This window comes from Geotrypetes seraphini, chromosome 14 (assembly GCF_902459505.1).
Source record: "Geotrypetes seraphini chromosome 14, aGeoSer1.1, whole genome shotgun sequence".
Classification (NCBI taxonomy): domain Eukaryota; kingdom Metazoa; phylum Chordata; class Amphibia; order Gymnophiona; family Dermophiidae; genus Geotrypetes; species Geotrypetes seraphini.
The window spans coordinates 17,731,275-17,754,837 of NC_047097.1; the positions used below are offsets into that span (position 1 = coordinate 17,731,275).

Here is a 23,563-nt window from a genome sequence, read left to right on the forward strand (position 1 = left end):
CTTTCTATCTTCAAGTTTTTTTGTTAGCCCAAGTCTACTAAGACTACACTTCTCCCTCCGTATTCGCTGTGATAGGGGATTAACAGAGCCGCAAATACAGAAAAACCGCAAATAACTTTTTCATATGTTATTCGCTGTTTTCTATTAAAAACCATCGTGAATATAGTGAAACCGCGAATAACATGGTGGGAGACCTGGTCTGTTCCTGAAGGAGAGGCAAAATACGCTGAAGAAAGTGCTGGGAATCAGCGATTTTCTCTGTAAACGTGTGGAATCAACGATTTTTTTAATGCAAGCTGATGTAATTTGGGGAGGGGGGGAGAGGAGCCAGCAAGCTTAAAACTGTGAATAATCGAAACCGCGAATACGGAGGAAGAAGTGTACACATTTTCTTCCCTGTGCTTATGGCTGAGATCATAATATCCCCCGTTTTTATTTCTAGGGAAACCCTCCGCCAGAATATAAACTCACCCTCATGGATGTGGGACTTATCATTGAATATCTCATGGGAGGAACCTACAGGTGCATGTACACCAAAAAGCGCTTTAGAATTCTTTACAAAACTTTGATTCAGGTGAGCAGAGTCTGGAAATGATTCTGAAGAACATGTGGGGTTAGGATACACGCTTAAGAAATGTTCCAAAATTCCTAGACACATTAGGGCTGATGTACTTTATAAAGGGCGCTAACGTTGTCCATTAATGTTGCATGATGCATAAATGAGGCAGATGCAAATGCATGCGCGTATAATAACAATAATGCATACAGACGGCATTGCAAAAGTTTAACTACATCTCCCTGAGGTATAGTTTTTTGCATAATGCAACAATGATGTTCTTCTGCAAAATGTACCCCCTGATATTAAAAAACTGTGCTCAGAACTGGCTTCAAATGCTCTCTAAGGCATTTGGTGTAGAACGGGTACGAGTGGATTGATTTTTCACTTTGTCAAAAATTACAAAAACTAGGGGATACTCAATGAAATTGCAGGGAAATGCTTTTAAAACCAATAGGAGGAAATATTTTTTCACTTAGAGAATAGTTAAGCTCTGGAATGCGTTGCCAGAGGTTGTGGTAAGGGCGGATAGCATAGCCGATTTTAAGAAAAGTTTGGATAATTTCCTGGAGGAAAAGTCCATTGTCTGTTATGGGGAAGTCCCTGCTTGCCCTGGATCAGAAGCATGGAATATTGTTATGGTTTTGTATTCTGGAATCTTGCTACTCTTCAAGTTTCAAGTTTATTTAAAAATTTTATAAATCGGCCTTCTAGGCGGTGAACATTATGTTAAAAACATATATGGGGTAACTATACATCCTTTAAAACAATAATCATTATTAAAAATATTTAAAAACAAACAGGAACTAAAAAGGAAAGAAGAGGAGAACTACAATTTATCAAGTATGAAAGAACATATAGGGAAAGAACAAAAGGGAGGGTATCTAAAAATAGAATAAAACTATGTAGCCCTAAAAAGGGCATTTAGGTCTCAAAAGCATCACGAAAAAGAAATGTTTTTAAATTCGTCTTAAAATGGTGAAGAGTTGATTCTTCCCGTAAGTGGACCGGAATATTATTCCAAAGAGATGGAGCGCTGACAGAGAAAATGGTAGACCTCATTGTGCGGATAAACTTCAGAGATGGAACAGATAGCAGATTTTTAGAAGAAGATCTTAGAGTCTTAGAAGACCTATAAGGAATAAGAAGGTTATTGATAAATTCTGGTTGACTATTTTGTCTAGTTTTAAAGGGTTCCAGAATGTTGCTAGGAATTCTGGAATCTTTCTACTCTTTGGGGTTCTAGAATGTTACTACTATTTGGGGGGCCTGGGATAGGCACATGAGATCTCTCAGAGAGAAAAAGAGATAATGGTTACTGCGGATGGGCCATTTGACCTTTATCTGCCATCATGTTTCTATGTTTCTAGGTACTTGTGACATCGATTGGCCACTGTGGAAACAGGATTCTGGGCTAGATGGATTTATGTTTTTATTTAAATTTATACCCAGATATTCAGTGCCAGGCCACACCCAGATACCAAAGTTGTATATCCAGGTATAAGCCATCCAATATTCAGACCGTGAGAGATAGTATCTCCCTCACGGTCCACAGTGAATCCAGAAATTCAATGTTGGCGCCATATCTGGTGACTGGCATTGAATATCCAAGGTTTTTTTTTGGCTGGCGCAGACATAGCCGGCTATGCAAATATTCATTGGCTGGTTGGCTATGTCATAGCAGCCAATGATAGACCTGCTGATGGATATTTGTAGTGAATGGCTATGTCGCACCGGTTTGGTGACAGCTCCTTGCACCTTCTCCAAGGTGATGTACGTGGCAGCAGTGCACATGTGCTGCTCGAGCTTTTCAGTCATTCTTACCTGGACAATTGGCTCACGTGGGCTGACTCTGAGGCAGACTCCAAGGTGACGATGGCTTAGATCATCCAGCTCTTGGAGTGTTTGGGCTGAAAGGTGAATGAGACCAAGAGGCATTTGTCTCCCTCTCAGAATTTGGAATACCTGGGGGTGTAGTTTGACATGGCCCAGGGGAAGTGTTCCTTACGGAAGAGCACAGGGGCAATTTACAAGCTCAGTTTGGAAGCCCTATGGGTCTGGGCCTATCTCCAGCTTCTGGGATCTACGGTGATGACTCGGGAAGTCTCCCTCTTTTCATCTCTTACCTGTTTATTTATTTATTTTTAAAGATTTCTCAACCGCTTATTCCTAGGTGGCTTTACAAATAGTAACATACATGAAATAAAGCAAACAAGCCTTGTACAAACTTCAAAGATTACAAATCGTTCAATGTAGACAGTTAGTTCACAGCTCTCCATAATACCAGCTTCCCATCACTCTCTCTCATTCCTCCCCAGTCCTCCCATTCTCCCTCTGTCTTTCACTCACTCACTCCCTAGTCACCAATTTCTATTTCTCTAACCCTCATTCCTTCATCGGCTCCATCGCCTTCCCTGTCATTCAACCCCCCGCTGCCCTTACTATCAGACTTCCCATCCCCCTCTTTCAACTTCTTCCCACTTCCATTTCCACATTTTTTTTCTCTCCTGCCCCATTTGGTGCAGATCTGAAGAGCCTCTCTGTGGTTTGCAAAAATAGGAAATTGTCCATTTTCTGGCTGTAGTACACTTGACCTTAGCATGCGTCAAAAACCTGCATAAGGGCACATTATAGCCACCTTTACTATAGCTCAGTAAAAGAAGGGTAAAGGGGATAGAAACATAACGGCAGATAAAGACCAAATGGCCCATCCAGTCTGCCCTTCTGCAGCATCCATTATCTCCTCCTATCCCTAAGAGATCCCACATGCCTGTCCCATGCTTTCTTGAACTCAGACACAGTTTTTGTCTCTACCATCTTTACTGGGAGACTATTCCACGCATCTACCACCCTTTTCTAAAAATGTATTTCCTTAAATGACTCCTGAGCCATATCACCTCTTACCTTCATCCTATGCCCTCTCCTTCTGGAGTTTTCCCTCCTTTGAAAAAGACTCACCTCTTGAACATGAACACCACAGAGATATTTAAATGTCTCTGTCATATCCCCTCTCTCCCATCTTTCCTCCATATTAAGGTCTCTTAAATCCTACAGTATTTATATCTTTTTGAAGGTGTGGTCTACAAAATTGCACACATTCTTCCAAATGGGGCCTCACCAGAGACTTATTCTGTACAACAGCCCGTATGATCTCCCTTTTCCTACTGGCCATGCCTCTCCTTACGCACCCAAGCATCTTCCTGATGGGATTTCAATCAAAGTGGTTTACGCAGTTTAGACTGGTACTTATTTTTTGTGCCTGGGGTAATGAAGTGTTAACTGACTTGCCCAGTCACAAGGAGCAGCTACGGATTGAAACTGCAACCCCAGGCTGTTGAGGCATCAACTCTAACCACTGGGTCACACCTTCCTTGAAATCTTAGTATAAACAGAAAAGGAGATTATAACTAATTATCCTGCAGTTTAATATAATAAGACTTATGATGGCAGTTGGCCAAACTGCTTCTTGGATAATGTTTACTCCCAAACATGCTCTTTATACATAGGGTTACCAGATGTCTAGATTTCCTCGGACAGTCCAAGGGTCCGGACGGCTTTTTAAAACCCGGCACTTTGTCCAGATTTTGAAAAGCTATCAAATTGCCATTGGACAGGAGGGCATCCACGCATGCGTGGATGCCAGGCAATGATGTCACATACATGTGTGCATGGTGTCATCGCGTCTCATGCGCAGATACCCTGCCCGATGAGACCAGTGTGGGGCAGGGCTAGGGTGAGATTGGGGCCGGGACTGGGGCATGATGGGGCGAAGATGGGTGGAACTGGGCAGGCCTGGGAGCGGGTCTAGAGGTCTGGATTTTCCAAACGGAAAATCTGGTAACCCTACTTATAGCTTTATTGTTGTGGTCTCTGTTAGGGACTTTCTTTCGTCAACATGTTTCGCTACAAAAAGCTTTTTCAAGGCTGGGTCCCTAATAATCACACGCAATCAGTCTCGACCACTCTATTCAGTAGATGAAGCTAAGTCTTAAAAACTAAGTTAGATATTTAAATACTACTAAAGAATTAAAAATATAGAAAGTTTATAATCAAAAAATGATAAATTAAATTAATATATAAAGTTGATCCGGTGAAGCTTAACGTAATGAAATAAGTTTGAACGTGGAGTGGTGCATCTGAGGATCGAGTTAGCATTGTGATGACTGGTTTCTAAAGAGGAACGAGTTAAAGAGAAGGCCTGTAAATCATAGGCCATTAATTGTGTGCCCGCTGGCCTGAGTTTCTGAAATTTTCCATTCAGACTATTACGGCTGTACCCCAAAATGTGTCTCCAATTGCATCTTTGGAATGCTCTGCCTTCCTCTTTGCTGGAAGACCATTCTTTAACTTGTTTTTGGAAACAGTGTAAGGCACATTTATTTCGGCAGGTCTTTCCAGGTTCAGCCTTGTTTAGATTTTTTTTTTCCATATATAAAAAATAATACTTTGTGGGGGGTTTTGATATTTGGGTGGGCTATTGATGGGGACTTTCCTATCTAGTATATGGAGAGCTTTTCTTTTATGTGATTTTATTTAAAATTGTAAACTTCTTAGATTGCATTGTAAGTTTGCGGTATATCAAACTGAACAAACCTTCTTTGCTAGAGCCAGTGGTGAACTAGAGGCAGGGTGGAGGGGGTGGCCTGGGTGCAGCCAGTAAGCGGGGGCAGGGAGAAGTCACAGGGCGGTGACCCACCTTACACAGCTCTGCTGGCTCCCACTTTTTCTGTCGCCAACTTCCTGTTCGAGGGCGAAGGACCAGCAGAGGCGACAGCTATGCCCACCAGACCATGGCACCGCCAACTGCCTGGAGGGGAGGTTCTCGACCCCAGGTGGCAACCAAGACAGGTACGCCACAGACTAGAACTGGAGGATGGCCTTGTGAATGTCAGAAATGGCAGTTTTTGCAGAAGTCATTATTCTATTTCTCCAAAGTATGATCACAACTTATATTTCCTTGGATTACACCTAGAATCACATTCCATGTAGCATAGCAAAAATTGATTATTGGTTATTGAGAGCTTCTATACCACTACTGACGACTGGAGAGTCAATTCAGAGCAGTCTACATGAGCCTCTGCAAAGGCGCTATAATACATGAGCTTCTGTAGAGATGTTACCATAAGGAGTTTTGAGGTGTTACAATACATGGGCTCTATACTAAACTAAACCTTAAGTTTGTATACCGCATCATCTCTATAAAGATAGAGCTCAGCACGGTTTACAGGTAAATTCAATAAATGAGGGAAGGACATAAGAAGAAATTAGAGGTTATGAAGAGGATAGCTAGCTTTACATTTTGGAGAAAAGCCAGGTTGTATACTGAAATACACGGAGCTCTGTGGTGGGGTTACGGAGTTAATACCGGCACGATTATGCCATAATCCGGGACAGAGAGGGAAAATGCTTGAGTACCTGATTGTAAAAACCGCTTAGATAACCTTGATAGGCGGTATATAAAATCCTAATAAACTTAAACTTAAACTTAATCCATCATCCTACTTATACTCACTTGTTTATACCAAATCAATTGTCCTATGTATATGCACATGTAAAACTAGGTTTACTATTGCAGCTAAATACGCTTCTATAACAAGAAAAAAATAATCCCTTGGCTTTAAATTTGCAGAAGTCTGGAAGAAAGACCTGTACTAGTATTACTCATCTCTCTGAAGACCATAAATCCCAGACAGAGAAAAAGGAAGAAAGACGTCACACTCATTTCATCCAAACTGCACAGCCCTGCAGGCCTAAGGTACCTGTTTACCGTATGAATCAGTGGCATCGGGTGGTCTACATTATAACATAGTAACGTAGTAAATGATGGCAGATAAAGACCTGTACAATCCTTTCAGTCTGCCCAACAAGATTACCTCATAGCGTAAAGCGGTGGTTCTCAACCCTGTCCTGGGGACCCCCCAGCCAGTCGGGTTTTCAAGATATCCCTAATGAATATGCATATGAGAGATTTGCATATAATGGAAGTGACAGGTATGCAAATCTCTCTCATGCATATTCATTAGGGATATCTTGTCAACCCTGTCCTGGGGACCCCCCAGCCAGTCGGGTTTTCAAGATATCCCTAATGAATATGCATATGAGAGATTTGCATATAATGGAAGTGACAGGTATGCAAATCTCTCTCATGCATATTCATTAGGGATATCTTGTCAACCCTGTCCTGGGGACCCCCCAGCCAGTCGGGTTTTCAAGATATCCCTAATGAATATGCATATGAGAGATTTGCATATAATGGAAGTGACAGGTATGCAAATCTCTCTCATGCATATTCATTAGGGATATCTTGAAAACCCGACTGGCTGGGGGGGTCCCAAGGACAGGGTTGAGAACCACTGGCATAAAGTATGATATGATCCGCCATATGCATTCTTGACTTTGATTTGTCTTTGGCAATTTCAGGGCACAGAACATAGCACGAGGCTCTAGCCTTGTTCTCCAGCTACTGAAGCTGTCCTTGAAGCCCCACTCCAGCCCTTCCAAATCTCCCCAGCCTTGATTGGGGCACAGACTACTGAAGCTGAATCTATCCTGCCACGATCAGTCTGCCCAGCACTGGCTTTGTTCCTCAATTACTGGTGTAGCCATCTAATCACCACTGAGCTTCTTTGATTCCATGTCTTCTATGTAGAATTCCTTTGTGCTTATCCCATGCTCTTTTGGATTCTGTTACTCTTTTTGTTTCCACCTCTCCCAAGGGAGGGCATTCCAAGCATCTACCACTCTCCTTAAAAAAGTACTTCCTTTCTCTGGAAAAGGTTTGTTTGTATATATTTATATATTAATACCATTCAGATATTTAAATAACTGTGTTATATTGCCACTGCTTCTCCTTTCCATCAAGTCTCTCCTCGTACTTCTTGCGATGCAAACTCCATTCCATTTTTGTCGCTTTTCTCTGGACTTCAGTTTTTTTTATCAAGACACGCCCTCCAAAACTAAATACAATACTCCAAGAGGAGCTTCACCAACGACTTGTACAGGGGCATCAACATCTTCTTTCTTCTGCTGGCTATACCCCTCTCTATGCAGCCCAGCATCCTTCTGGTCCTGGCCACTAATATGTCACATTGCTTCATCATCTTGAGATCCTTAGACACCATCACCCCAAGGTCCCTCTCCTGAGCTGTGCTTATCAATCTCTCTCCTCCTATCTCGTACATCTCCTTTGGATTTCTACACCCCAAGTGCATTACACTGCACTTCTTTTCATAAAATTTTAACTGCCAGACCTTGGTCATTCTTCTAATTTTCTTCTTGTGGTTTCTACTTCCTCTGGGGTATCCACTCTATTGGCTATCTTTGTGTCATCCACAAAAAGGCAAACTTTTCCTTCTAACCTTTCAGCAATGTCTCTCACAAATATATTAAACATAATCGGCCCCAGTACCAACCTCTGAGGCACTCCACTACTCGCCTCCATGAAGATGGGATACTGGGCTAGATGGACCATTAGTCTGATCCAGTAAGGCTATTCTTATGTTCTTATGTTTCTTTCCTCCAAGCAAATTTCATTTACCTCCACCCTCTCAGCTTATTCAGGAGTCTTCTGTAAGGAACCATATTAACGGTTTTGCTGAAATCCAAGTAGATTACATCTAGCACATGTCTTTTATCCAGTTCTTTGGTTACCCAGTCAAAGACATCAATGTTCATTTGGCAGGATTTTTCTTTGATAATATCTTCAACAGTGATTCCATTATTTTTCCTACCACCAACATGAGGTTTACTGGCCTAGAGTTTCCCTCTTTTTCCCGAACCCCACTTTTGTGAAAAGGAACCACATCTGCTCATCTCCAATCCTTTGGAACCTCTCCTGTCTCTAAAGATCTATTAAATAAATCCTTAAGGGGGTCCTGCCAGGATTTCTCTGAGTTCCTTCAGTATCCTGGGATGTATTCCATCTGACCCCATGGCTTTGCCCACTTACAGATTTCCAAGTTTTTTAGGAACGTTTTCTTTCATGAACACTGCAATATTGACTGCATTACCAGATATACCCTTGACAGCCAGCCGTGGTTCTTATCCAGGATTTTCTTCCTTGAGCACTGAAGAGAAGTATTTGTTGAGCACATCCATTTTATTCTGGTCACTCTATGCATCTATCCATGCAAGGAACAAATATACCCTTGGACTTTCTCCTGTTCTGGCCCTACCCTGTTCCCATTTGTAAAATCCAGCTGCCTTGTTAAACTTGGCAGTTAAATTTAATTGCTAAGGTAGTGAAATTTTCAGACTGCGAAATTTACCAGAGTCCGAGTATGTATTGTAGGAAAATTCCTTAGAAAATCGTCCACCCAATTTTGGCATTCATTATTCTGGTTTTCTTCTTCATCAATTCTGGTGGTCTTTCTCTTATAAGTCGTATGGGGCCACCTCCCCAAAATAATGATTTTCTTAATATACTGTGTCTATGTCAATATTTTTATTTTAGAAATAGGATGATGCATGTTTCATGTGTAGTGAAAGACTGAAAAAAAGAGTATGAAAGGTGAAAGGATTCAAACTTAACTTTCTCTCCTCTCTTGTAAAAGAAGGGTGGCAGTACTGAGGAAGTAGATGAAAAAAGAAACAAAGAAGAAATTGTAGACATCGACAACTCCAAATCAAGGATCTTCCCGTACCCTTTCAATGAGCTCTTCGTTTGGGCTGTGTTAGTGAAGAGGCAGAAGATGGCTCTGTTCTGTTGGCAGCATGGTGGGGAGTCCATGGCCAAAGCTTTGGTTGCTTGCAAGCTGAATCGCTCGATGGCTTCCGAAGCTACAGATAGCGATGTCATTGATGATACATCAGAAGAGATGAAGAACTATTCCAAGTAAACAAAGTATTTGTCAGTTTCTCAAGCTGTTGTAACAATCTGTAGTAGTTATTAATGTCCTTCCCCTATTCTTTCATGTTTTTGAAGAAAGGGGAAAAAATAAGCTTTCATGCTTCTAAAGTCAGTTCCTGATTGATAGATTTTAATGAAAGTATTCCATTGAGGGCCTTATTCTTTACATGGCACCCCCCAAAATTGGTGCTGACAAAACAGCATTTAGCTCGATTCTATAGGAGGTATGCGCACCTTATAGAATCACACTAAGTGCTGGGTGGGTGGAGGGATTTTCAAAACCGGGTTTTGGAGGGCCCCAAGCTTGGAGTCACATCTGGAGGGTTTCTGCGCATGCGTGGACAATGATGTGATATCACACTCATGCACATGACATCATTGTGGGGATCCTCCAGATGTGGCCGCGAGCTCGGGGAAGAGACCTGAGGTTCGTATGGGGGCGGGGCAGAGGGCAGGGTGGGGCGGGGCCAGGTGTCCATTTTTTATTTTTAGAGGAAATCTGGTAATCTTACATATGTCAGCTCTGAAGATTTAAACTTGTGTGTGTACTTTTAATATATATAAAACCCATTAAAAATCTGCTATGCTTCAATATAAGATAAGCTCACATTTGTGGCATAATTTTGATCTCTCTCTCTCTCTCTCTCTCATTGGCAGGAGAGATGCCCACCTTCTCCTGCTGTGTCACCCAACCCCTCCTGAGAACTCTACCCATGCCCCTGACAAAGCCCTCTGCCCCTCCCTACCGTATTCATGAAGTCCGGCCAGAGGGATACCTACTTGCTCCGGCTGGCAGGCCCACCTCTTACAAAATGGTAGGCCTGCTCCTTCCCGGTGCATCCTGGGATGCGCCGGGAAAGGGCCTAAAGCTCTGAATGGCCCAGTCACTTAAGGCCCCTCCTAGTTAATTTAAGGGGCTATAAAGCTGAAAGTTCTTCTAGGTTGCCCAACACTCTTGCACTGGCCCTGTTTGCAGTGTAACTGCAGTGCTGCTTTGCTGCAATTTCTGATGTTTTCATACTTTTGAAAGAAAATTGTCAAAGGCTTTTTGTGTATTGTTATTGTTTTTCTATGGTGCTATGTTTTTTGATTTCTTGTGAATTTAGGCCTTTATTAAATAGGCACTCATGTGGCATGTGGCTCCCTTACCTACCTCATAAATGTCCTGTTATTAAGCTACCTTCTAATTGTATATTCACAACGTTTGTTCCACAAATGCCCTCTGTTCAGGTTTAATGGAACATATTAAAACTGTCTTTTTTTACCTGCATGTTAATAATGCAGCGAGTTTGGACAGCTGGCTGTTGAGCTCCTAGAACAATCCTTCAGGCAAGATGAAACCATGGCGATGAAGCTGCTGACATACGAGCTAAAAAACTGGAGTAACTCTACGTGCCTTAAATTAGCGGTTTCTTCAAGACTTCGACCATTTGTAGCTCACACGTGTACACAAATGTTATTATCTGACATGTGGATGGGAAGGCTGAACATGAGGAAGAATTCGTGGTTTAAGGTACTGTGCACAGCGTTAAAATGTTTCTGAATTCTTTAGGTATTAAGATGAAATGGAAAGAGGCTAATGCCCCACGGTTCCTTACAGTGCCTGTGTTGCTCCCATGATGCATTGGCTTTAATATTCCGAAAGCCCTGATATATCTTAACTAGTTTGTAAGCCCGTTACATTAACAGGTGCTAGAACAGATGTGTCTGTGTGTCTCTCTATCTCCTTAGCCGCTGTCTGTCTTTCTTTCTTGCTCCTTGGCCTCTGTCTCTCAGACCCCCTGTCTGTTTGTCATTCTTTCTGTCTGTCTCTCTCCCTGGCCCCCTGCTTATCTCTCTCTGCCCCCTCCCCCCCCTGAGCAAACCAAGATTGCTGCCTGCCCCTCAGCACCCCCTCCCCCCAAAGCAGCCTCTTTTCCCTCTCCCCCTCCACTTCCCTGTGCAGCAGTAGCAGCCGGATGCCTCGAAGGACACCCTCCTGCCGTTGCTCTCACCGCCACACGCACTGCAAGCCGCCGCACGCTGCCGCGCATAGAACATGACACGGAAGCACAAATCACGGCGGCAGGGATCATATCGTTACAACTGCGCATGCGTGGGTAAGGGTTTTATTATAGAGGATTGTATGCATTGAATGATCTGTAATCTTTGATGTTTGTACAAGTCTTGTTTGCTTTATTTTTATGTATGTTGCTATTTGTAAAGCCGTCTAGGAATAGGCGGTTGAGATATTTTTTTAAATAAATAAACTGTGACTCTGACCCAACAGCAACTTAGGCTTTAGAGGTTTTGGGCTTGATATTAAAACACAAAAACAAAAAATGGATCCATTTTTTTGTTTCTGTTTTTATGTTTTTGGTTTTCATGGATCTAGAGTAGTTTTCTTTGAATTTTCCAGATTTTCTTTTGGATCTTTCTCAGTACACACCTTTTTATTTCCCTCACCACCTTGCTTCCTCCAGGCCAAGTCCTCCAACTCCACCCACTTAAAAGATTTTCTGCACACATTTCTTAGCGACTCCCAGAAGAATCTCTCGCCTCCTGGTCTGCAGTGGAAGCATTCTTCTGGGGGGTGAGATGGGGTGAAATGAAATGAAGTAGATATATATATTTTCCCTCCCCCTCCCTTTTATTGTTATGATTATACATTTCAGTCTGATATATTGTTTTTATGTTTATTCCCTCTATTTTAACTTTATTTTTAACTTACTGTAAACCGCCTAGATGTAATGATAGGCGGGATATCAATATATAATAAATTTGAAACTTTTGACAAATCACTTAAAATGTTCAAATGTTTTAGGTGATTCTGAGTATTCTGATTCCTCCTGCAATATTAATGATGGAATACAAAAGTAAGACAGAAATGTCCCACATTCCACAGTCTCAAGTTGCACATCAGATGACAATGGAAGACGAGAACAACTTTCAGACCACGGCAAAGGATATACCAATGGTAAGAATAAATAAACCAGTAGAAAGTATGACATTCTGCAAAGCCTTGGTCCCATTTCAGTGCACTAAAAAGGGAATGCAGTCTTCTGGAATTTTCCAAATTTCTTGCAGATAATTTTTAAACAGATTCACTGGCAAGGCAATAGAAATCTTGGAAATGTTAAGTACTCGTAAATCTTTATATCATATTCTAATCTTAGTTGATATCTTAGTCTATCCTTAAAATGTTGCATCTCATAAAACAAAAGAGGATAACACAGCCTCACGCGGGAAGACAAGGGACAACAAATCACGGCGGTGATTCCAACATTGTAGAACCAAAACAAATGTATTATATCCAGTAATTGGTGGCACAAGTAACAGGATCCAACACGGCTGTGTTTCGGCAAGGAAATGCCTGCATCAGGAATCGCATATACAAACTGATGGAGAAAAATCACTACATACAACCACAATCTAAATGTACCAAAAAGTCACAAAGACCAATTTTTTTTTTTTCAACTTTTTATTTTCATTCCTTAGAACTTCAAAAGGTAAGAAAAGGCACAGAGTTCCTACTCCTCCTCCTCTGTGCTTTTTCTTTCTACATTGTAATTATTACCTCTTGAAGGTCTAAAGAATTGTTTTTTGTGACCTTTTGGTACATTTCATCTAGAGAGGAAATACCACTTATTTATATCAGATACTAACTGATGAAGGTATCTTACCAACAATTTCCCAATTACGCAATGTTTATGGTTGGTCTTGTTTAGATATATTTTCTTATATGCAGTTGAAATATTTTGTGACTTCTTTGCCTAAATCGGCATTGATTGCTAAAGTGTATGACGCCCTATTGGAATTGTATTGGTTAGATCGGTGTTCTTCAACCACCGGTCTGTGGACCGGTGCTGGTCCGTAGAAATTTTCTGCCGGTCCACAGGGCCAACATGTCCATCGGGTAGAAAATGGTGTTCTTGCCGCCAGTCCACGGTGCGATCAACAGGGTGTCTTCAGGCCAACTCCCTAAGTGCTGCAGTGCACAAAGCCTCCCATGTGCGTCCTGCGCCTGAACCGGAATCCTTCTCTCTGATGTCGCAACATCAGAGGGAAGGCTTCCAGATGAGGTGTGGGACGCGCGCAAGGAGCCACTGCTCACAGCTTTGTGCAATGCAGCACTCAGGGAGCCGGCCCGAAGATGCCGCGTTGATCGCACCGTGGACCAGCCTGAAGATAACACTGGGGGGGGCAGGCCAGAAGGCAAGGCATAGCATGGAGGGAGAGAGACAACAGTGGTAGAGAGAATGCTTTTATTTTTTTATTTAGTGATTGATTTGTCTGTTCAGGAAGAAATTCATTTGTTTCTTTTCCTCTGGGGTTGTACTGCTCGCAGAGTCTTGCATCTTAGAGTTTGTTTGTAAATATTAGTACTTTTTAGTTTTTGGTCCTGCATTTGCATGGGGTTATCTGTTTTCTGGTAGGAATGAACGTTGAAAAGCATACAGTGTGCTTTGTGTATTTTAATTTTGTGGTTAACCATTATGTGTTGTTAATACAATTATATTGTGTGTATATGAAAAATGAATGGAAAAAATGGTGTTATAATTAGTACTATTATGGGGGCGTGGTCTGGGGCGGAGATTAGGAAGAGATGGGCGGGGTCTGTCCCATGACTTAGCCAAGTGTTCTTCAATTGCCGGTCCACAAAATAATTATTTTATTTCCGCCGGTCCATAGGTATCAAAAGGTTGTAGAACACTGCGTTAGATGATCAATTGATTGTACCTCTAAAATATTTTTGACATTCTTTATTAGATCTTTCACCTGCTTTAGACTATGGGCTCCTTTTTACTAAGGTGCGCTAGCGTTTTTTAGCGCACGCAGGAAATTACTGCGCGCTACGTTTCTAGAACTAACCCCAGCTCAATGCAGGCGTTAAGGTCTAGTGCGCGTGGCAATGTAGCAAGTACTGTTCTACGCGTTAAAACCCTAACGCACCTTAGTAAAAGGAGCCCTATGTTAAGGTCGCTCAAGCTTGGAATGCAGAATGAAATATTCATCCAAAGATTTTGTATGGTCTTTTTTCTGATATTACCCATTTTGAAATAGGTTATAAATTTGTTTGTAGAGTATATATTGCTCCTTGGCGTGCTTATAGAGCAGGGGTAGGGAACTCCAGTCCTCGAGAGCCATATTCCAGTCGGGGTTTCAGGATTTCCCCAATGAATATGCCTGAGATCTATGTGCATGCACTGCTTTCAATGCATATTCATTGGGGAAATCCTGAAAACCCGACTGGAATACGGCTCTCGAGGACCGGAGTTCTCTACCCCTGTTATAGAGCAACTCTTACTTCATTAGGGTCTTGTTTGAAATGTGGACATTCTAAAGCTACTTTATCTCGCTTGTTTTGGAAATGTCCTTTGGCAAAACAATTTTGGGATGAAGATTTTTCCCAAGCTTAGTTATATGTGGCAAACAAACCCCCTCTTTTACGAAACTGCGGTAGCAGTTTCTAGCGCGGGGAGCTGTGCTGCTTCCGACGCTCATAGGAACTCAGTGAGCATCAGGAGCTGCGTGGGCCATTCAGCGCGGCTCCCTGCGCTAGAAACTGCTATCGCAGTTTCGTAAAAGGAAGCCAAAGTGTCATTGTACTAGTTAGTCTATTTTGGGTTTTTGTTCTTAGACATCCTATTTCTAAAGGACTTAAAGGATTTCTTAGATTTGTATTATTAATATTGTTATAATACAATTATAAATTTTGTAATGTTATTTATTCTCATATATATCTGAAAATTTAATAAACATGATTCTAAACTAAAAGCTATTTCCATGTATAAAACTAGAAAAACCTTTGCAAAATTACCCCATATTGTGGACTATATACATTTCATCTCCGTTTCAACTTTATATGCTTGATAACTTTTTTTTTTCCTACTTAAAGAGCATAAAGTTAATAAAATACGAGCTGTGATATGTACCGTATTTTCACGCATATAATGCGCACGTTATACACGATTTTACAAACCGTGCATAACCTTGCGCGTTATATGCGTGAGCGTGTTGTATAAATTTTTTTTACATCGTTTCCCCCCCCCCCACCGACGTCCGATTCACCCCGCAGGACCGCTCGCACCCCTACCCCGAAGGACCACTCGCACGCACTCGCATCCGCACCCCCACCCCGAAGGACCGCTCGCACTCCCACAGCCTCCCGACCCCCCCCCATCATGTAGAAGCTCCTACCGTTGTCCTGCTGCTTCCTCTTCCGGCAGTCCCACCCTTTCTCTGATGTCAGAGAAAGGGCGGGACCGCCGGAAGAGGAAGCAGCGCAGACGCAGGGCTCACAGAAGGGTCGGGACCGCTGGAAGAGGAAGCAGCAGGACAACGGTAGGAGCTTCTACATGATGGGGGGGGTCGGGAGGCTGTGGGGGTGCAAGCGGTCCTTTGGGGTGGGGGTGCGGGTGCAAGCGGTCCTTCGGGGTGGGGGTGCGAGCGGTCCTGCGGGGGGGGTGAATCAGACGTCGGGGGGGGCATCAGGCTTTCAGGGTGGGGACAGGACTTCAAGGGGGAGAGGAGAGTCGGGGCGGCCGAAAGGAGAGTCGGGGTGGCCAGAGGAGAGTTGGGGCGGGCGAAAGGAGAGTCGGGGCGGCATGCGCGGTATACAAAAATTTATTTACATAAATTACAGTTTCCCGCGCCTTATACCCGTGTGCGCGTTTTACACGGGTGCGCAGTATATGAGTAAAAATACGGTAATTCAATACCAGTTTTATTTGTTTCTATGCTAGGAGAGTTTTCAAACAGGAAAGGTTCTGAACAGCCCCAAAATCAACCAAGAAGCGGAGAACCAGGCCAACATTCTCAGAATTCCAATCACTCAGAAATTCTATGCATTCTATCATGCACCGATTGTAAAATTCTGGTTTAACATGGTGAGTAGAATATGGGAGCAAATATTGGGGGTTCTCGTAGCTTTTCATGCTCTCTTTTTTCTTGACGGCGTGTGATTTTTGCTGTGACATTGATTTCAAGCTAATCATCCCAGCAACCAAAGTTTGCAGCGGTGTTTGAAAAAGTAGCCAGGAAATGAAAGTAATTACCGTGTTTCCCCTAGCATGATTTTTAAAGGTGCTCCTAATATAAGCCCTGCCCCCCCCCAAAAAAAAAGCTCTAGGAAAGAGGAAGAATTGGGGTAGAGGAGAGGAAGAGGGAGATGGTTGTTGTACATGAAAAAAATAAGACAAGCATGGGTTTTCTTATTACATATAGTATTTTGGACCCCAGTTCGTTTGCATAGAGAAGATAGTTCCAAATCTAATAGATGCTGGCATTGTCATGTGGAAGTTGGGACGTTAGATCATTTACTATACTATTGTCCTTTGATACTAAAATTCTGGAGATCGATTTGGGATCAGGTTAATAATTTATTAGAAAATCCAGTGGCACTATCGTATGATACCGTTTTATTTGGAACATCTATGAGGGTAAAAAGTCAAATTTTGGCAAAAAATAACAAACTTTTGTTTATAATGACGGGAGTTGCCATACAGCTTATTTTAAAGAATTGGAAAAATTGGGACAGATTAAATTATTCATTCTGGTGGGAATCCCTATGTTATATCTTTAAAATGGAAAAGTTTATGGCCATTCAGAAGGGTTATAAAAAGTTTATGGAAGTTTGGGAACCATTAACTAAATATTGTAAAGATTGATTTATTTGTATAATTTGGGGAAAACATGCACATCCAGGAAGGGGGATATGTTTTGCCATTTGTTAAGAAATATAGAAGGGTTGATTACAAGTATTTTTGAGATGTATGTAAATTGAAAATGGGTAGGAGAAAATAAGTTTTGTCTTTATTCTATTAAGTATATTGTGCTATAATGATATTAATTTATGTAAATGCATCATCTTTTGTGCACAATTTAAGTTTTAAGAATGAATAAAGAATATTAAAATATATATGACATCCCCCAAAAAATAAGCCCTAGTGTGTTTTTTGGACCCAAAATTAATGTAAGACACTGTCTAATATGGGAGGAAATACGGTAGCTACTTTTGTTTGCTTCTCATCTTCAAAATGGCCTCAGTCCTGCTAAATTAGGGGAAGAATAGCCTAGTGATTGGTGCAGGGGCCAGAGAACTAGGGGAACCATGCCATTCTCTAGTCGGGTTTCCCCAATGAATATGCATGAGATCTATTAGCATACAATGAAAGCAGTGCATGCAAATAGATCTCGTGCATATTCATTGAGGAAATCTTGAAAACCCGACTGGATTGCGGACCTCGAGGAGGGACTTTGACACCCCTGCTCTAGATGGCTCACAGTAGTAAGGCCCCATAGCCTCCATTTAGTTTAACAACTATACCTCCTCCTTTTTCTGGAGCCATATGGTAACCCTTACCTATGCCCCTCAACTTCAAAACACCATTTGCAAAACTTCCATTCCCCCGCAGCGAGATCAGGAATGATGGGTTCCGTTCCCACTATAGCTCCTTGTGACCCTGAGCAAGTCACTTAACCCTCCATTCTCCCAGGCACAAAATGTAGATTGTGAGCCCTCCAGGGGCAGAGAAAGTACCTGCATATAATATCTAGAATGCTGCATACGTTTAGTAATGCTACAGAAATGATAAGTAACAGTAATGGTACTATTTGATTTACAAATTCAGCTTTGCAGCTTTTTGCTCTTTGATGCCAGACTTCTGAACCTTTTATTTATTTTTTAAAATTTCTATACCATTTTTTTCCAAAACGGTTTACAAAAGGTTACATAAGTAAAATATTATAAAAATCAGAACAAGATAGGAACAAAAACCAAACAGATTCAATCCTTACATAAGGTCAATTGCTCAAAGAAATGTGTCTACAAATAGTTGTGTTTTTAACATTTTCCTGAATGAATTCCTGTCTCTACATTTTCAAATTTGACCAACAAGGCTATTCCGCAACTTAACTCCTGCACAGGTGAAAGTCACGGCAATCGTTTCTACATATTTAGGATTAGCCTTTGTTTTCAGCAATACCAAACTTTCGGAGCGCAATGATCTTAATGGTTGATACCCAGACATCAAACTCTTAAAAAATTCAGGGATCGTACCATATTGAAATTGATGACATAACATAATTGCTTTGTATTGAATTCTAAATACAACTGGCAGCCAATGCAGTTGTTGGAGATATGGAGTAATATGCTCAAATCTTGATGTTCCAGTTATCAATCTAGCCATGGAATTCTGCACCACCAGCAGTGCCCTGCACCTAGTCTTAGTTATTCCCAGGTACAGGACATTGCAGTAGTCCAGCCGTGACCGAATTATTGCTTGTACAACAGCATGAAAGTCAGATGGTGACAGCATTGGTTTTAAACGATACATTAAATGTATCTGTGGAAAACATACTTGACCAACCCATTGTAAGTCCTGGATCCAGTTTTACTCCCAGGACTGTCATTGACTCCCTCCCTCCCTCATTCATCATTTTCAATGTTTTTGGCCAATTAATCCGGTCAGATTTCCCCACAAACATTACCTCAGTCTTTTCTACATTCAATCTTAGACCCTGCCTTTCCATCCATCAACTTTTCTAACCCATCTCCCCATACACACACTGGGAAGAAAAAGATCATATCATCCGCATATATGCGGTATTTGACTCCTAAAGATTGAAACAGCTGACCAATTGTGGCCATGTAAATATTAAATAATAACGCTGAAAGCGCTGAACCCTGGTGAACTCCACTCCTTGCCTGAAATTTACTCAAAATTTTATTCCAATTCCTTACTTGAAAAGAACGATCTATCAAGTACGAGTTAAGCCATTTAAGAACGGTACCACCCGCCCCGAGATCTTTTAGTCTTAGCAGCAGTTTTTGAAAATCTACAGAATCAAAAGCTCCTGATATGTCTAAGGATATCAAGCAAAAAGTTACATGTTGGTTGAACCCTAGACGTATGGTGTCTAATAATAATGTCAATGATAGCTCTACCCTATGAGCTTTCCGAAAACCAAATTGGTTATGATCCAAGCAGTCAATTTCCTGCATAAAATCATGTAACTGAGGCAAAACAATTTTCTCCAAAATTTTACCTATAAAAGGTACTATCGAAATTGGTTCCTAAAGTTGATTGTTTACAATCCTTTGGAAAAACTCCCTTTCTCAATGGTTTATTAACTATTCTTGTTATTTCAGGAGACATCTTCTCTGCCATCTGTCTCGTGACAGATGACGAGCGTGGATCCTGAACAGTGCGTGTGGGTGTACAACTACGAATTGCATTACAAACCTCTTTCTCGTCTATATCATCAAATACCTTGGGCGGAATTCTGTACGAGGCGCCTAAATAAATAGGCGGCTATTTTAATTAATATCGTAATGGTGCCTAACTCCAAAGTAGACATGTATATGGGCAGAGAAGGACTGAATATGGTTGCCAGATTTTAAGTTAGATGCGATTCTGTAATAGGCACTTAAGTGTGATTGACAGAAGACAGGACCTATGTTATAGGTGCTTATCTTTGTATACGGCATTTGCAGAATTTCCCCCTTTATGTTTTGCAATATTTTTTGTTTCATAGCAGATCTTGTTAATTATAGCAGATTCTCTTTACATTATGCCAATGTAAAACTCACTTGTTCTTCTTCTTTTTACAGCTGGCCTATGTCGGGTTTTTGATGCTTTACACATATGTGGTTCTTGTAGAAATGGACTATTTACCATCCGTGCAAGAATGGATCGTTATTTCGTATATTTTCACAACTGCAATTGAGAAAATCCGTGAGGTATCGTGTTGACTCATTTCCTGTTCTTTGCTTTGTGGTGCTCATTGGCGGAATGAGGCATTATGACATCACAATATGAGGGGCCGCTGCAAAGTTCCCAGCGCAACCAAGAAGAGAATGACGTGGAGCCCTGAAACTTACAAGCTATCCCACACTTTTCTTGACACTTTTCATTTTGAAGATATGAAATGAAACGAAAAGTGTGGAATAACATGGAAGTTTCAGGGCTCCACATCTTTCTCTTCTTGGTTGGGCTAACTTTTCAGCAGCCCCTCGTAAAGACCAAATATAAACAAATACAGTGAGTGTGGTAAACTCCAAATCAGCAAACTGAAATTAATAATAAGACTGTCATATGTAACTAGATTGGCAGTGATTTATTTTCAGAATAATAGTTTGTACGATATCAATAACTGTGTTTCTACTGTTTTAGGTCTTTATGTCTGAAGCTGGGAAGATTACACAGAAGATTAAAGTGTGGTTTAGTGATTACCTAAATATCAGTGACACAATTGCCATCATTACATTCTTTGTTGGCTTTGGACTAAGATTTGGGGCCAGTTACAAGCATTCCAACAAAACTGAAGATTATGTATTTATTGCAGGCAGACTAACGTACTGCCTTAATATAATCTTCTGGTATGTGCATTTGCTGGATTTTCTAAATGTAAATCAACAAGCAGGACCTTATGTGGTGATGATAAGCAAAATGGTGAGTGCACAGGAAAATCTTGATCTTGCTTCTAACATTGAATACTCTGCTCTTGTAATCAAGATTTATTAGTTGTCCCTTCCACTCAAGAAATTTTCTAAGACGCCACTAGAACGTTCATCTTCTCCGTCATGGCGCCCTCACTTAGGAATGATCTTCCCTTGCACATAAAACAAGAGTCTTCCCTAACATTATTTAGGTCAAAAATCAGAACTTTTCTAATCAAGGATGCTTACAATACCTAATCTTAGAGCCCTCTTCTTCCTCCTTGAATAGCATCCAATTCAGGTTATTCAGCACCAAACGCTTCTTTTGAAATGAAATATCTCCTTTTATTCTATCCTCTCCCTTCCGACATTTTTTTTTAACTCAATGTATTTTTTTTTACCACCTCTTGTTCTACAATTGGGTAATTGACCTATGTGGATACTGTTTTTATTTTTGTTTTAAAATATTTTTATTGATTGTAAACCATCTAGATAAATTTTGATAGACGGTATATCAAAGAAATAATAAACTTGGAAACTTTTCCTCTTCAAAGGCTAGCAGAGTGACCATCTTAGTCATCCAAACATGACCATCCGTACAAGAATGGATCGTTATTTCTTATATTTTCACAACTGCAATTGAGAAAATCTGTGAGATATCGTGCATTACCCTCCCATTACCAAATGAACCATTTCTACCAGAACAACATACCCACTGAAGCGCACTCTGCCCCCTAATGTCACCTACTGTTTATTCACCATTGCCTTCTCTTTCAGCTCTCTTTGCTTGTCTGTGATCTGTTCTGCTTGTCTTTACCTGTGGTGCTTATTTTCGAAGCAGATGGGCACCTCAAAATAACCCAAAAAAACGTCCATCTTTCAAAAACAGTTGCATTCATATTTGGATGTTTCGTTTTGGAAAATGGCTGTTCATTTTGGATGTTTTCAGCATTAGAATGTCCTTCTCAAGTATTTTTATACAGGAAATCCAGATGTTTTCCCTGCTCGAAAATGGCAGTGAGATGGACTTTTTTTTTTTACGAGCAGGATGCCCCAATACTGACTTGGATGTTCTGTCAAAAAGGCCCCTTCACATGTATTTTCCTTGACTCTATTTTTGTGTTTGCTCATTTTCAATCTGAATAGCCCTCAGGTGGATGAGAAACAATAATAATCTTTTGTAACTGTACCTTAAACAATGACAAATAGATCAAGTTGGAGAAAATGTCATGCAGATTGCCGACTTTCACACATTAGGTATTCACAATGCGATACATTTTGCAGTAGAGAAAATTTGCAGTCCAGGAGTCTAGTCTAACCATAAAACTGTGAGTGTTAACAACTAAATTTTTGAAAGAATGTATCCAACAATTTTGGAGACAAATATCTTTGAAATAAATAGTTCCTTGGGGGAAAAATGTTTAAAAATAAGTTATGACAGAATTATGTCGGTCACTTACATTTTCAGTATTTTTCAATTCGTACAAAAAGAAAAATGTCTTAAGACCTGATTCAATCCATTCTTCTGGAGGAATAGTAACTTCCTTGATTATCCACCAGTTGAGTAGACGAGACCTAGTTCTCTGCTGCCGAGTATGATCTTGATCTAGGGCCCCTTTTACTAAACTATAGAAGAGCTTCTTACCATGGGCAGGTGAGGTATAGGCTCTGACATTCATTCAATTCCTATGAGCATCGGAGCATTTACCTCGCCAGCCCATAGTAAGACGCTCTTCTGTGGTTTAGTAAAACCCAACACTAATGAAGGAGAAACTAGGGAAAGAGATGGACCGCTGTAGAAAACTGATATTGATTTTCTTCTTTGTTTATACTTTCAGGTGACAAATATGTTTTACATAGTTGTGATTATGGCGGTTGTGCTACTGAGCTTCGGAGTTCCCAGGAAGGCAATTCTTTATCCTCATGAAAAACCATCTTGGTCTTTGGCTGCAGATATTGTTTTTCGACCCTACTGGATGATCTATGGTGAAATGTTTGCATATGAAATTAATGGTAGGCTGTTAATAATAAAGATTAAAATTTGTCCTTTGAGAAGAATTAGTAGGATCTCCACCTTAGAAGTATATGATTAGCTTTCTCTAGAGCAGGGGTAGGGAACTCCGGTCCTCGAGAGCTGTATTCCAGTTGGGTTTTCAGGATTTCCCCAATGAATATGCATTGAAAGTAGTGCATGCAAATAGATTTCATTGGGGAAATCCTGAAAACCCGACTGGAATACAGCTCTAGAGGACCAGAGTTCCCTACCCCTGCTGTAGAAGCACAAAGGAGATCTATGCCATTCTCATATCTGTCCTAAATGTAGAGCTGGCATTCATAGAAACACAGAAACATGATGGCAGATAAAGGCCAAATGGCCCATCCAGTCTGCCCATCCGCAGCATCCACTATCTCCTCCTCTCCCTATAGGCTAAGGCTCTTTACACTTGCATTGTGAGGTCATAGAGCTTTATGGTTATAGGCTAAGAATCTTAACAGTTGCATTATGAGGTCACAGAACTTTATGGTTATAGAAACACGATGGCCAATAAAGGCCAAATGGCCCATCCACTGTGCCCATTCACAGCATCTCCACTATCCCCTCCTCTCCCTATAGGCTAAGGCTCTTTCAACCTGCATTGTGAGGTCATAGAGCTCTGTGGTTATAGAAACATGATGACAGATAAAGGCCAAATGGACCATCCAGTCTGCCCATTTGCAGCATCCACTATCTCCTCCT

General features: G+C 41.1%; 1 protein-coding gene across 4 annotated transcripts in view; it reads left to right on the forward strand.

Moving 5' to 3' along the window:
* Positions 1-23,563, forward strand: part of LOC117348494 (transient receptor potential cation channel subfamily M member 7-like) — a 148,638-nt gene that overhangs the window by 63,565 nt on the left and 61,510 nt on the right. For all 4 annotated transcript variants that reach the window (XM_033920707.1, XM_033920708.1, XM_033920709.1 and 1 more), the window contains 9 exons: positions 443-574; positions 6,186-6,311; positions 9,109-9,389; positions 10,689-10,917; positions 12,208-12,360; positions 16,130-16,273; positions 19,999-20,127; positions 20,561-20,839; positions 22,665-22,839. In XM_033920707.1, coding sequence (XP_033776598.1) covers positions 443-574; positions 6,186-6,311; positions 9,109-9,389; positions 10,689-10,917; positions 12,208-12,360; positions 16,130-16,273; positions 19,999-20,127; positions 20,561-20,839; positions 22,665-22,839 — 1,648 coding nt within the window. The remainder of the gene's footprint in view (positions 1-442; positions 575-6,185; positions 6,312-9,108; positions 9,390-10,688; positions 10,918-12,207; positions 12,361-16,129; positions 16,274-19,998; positions 20,128-20,560; positions 20,840-22,664; positions 22,840-23,563) is intronic.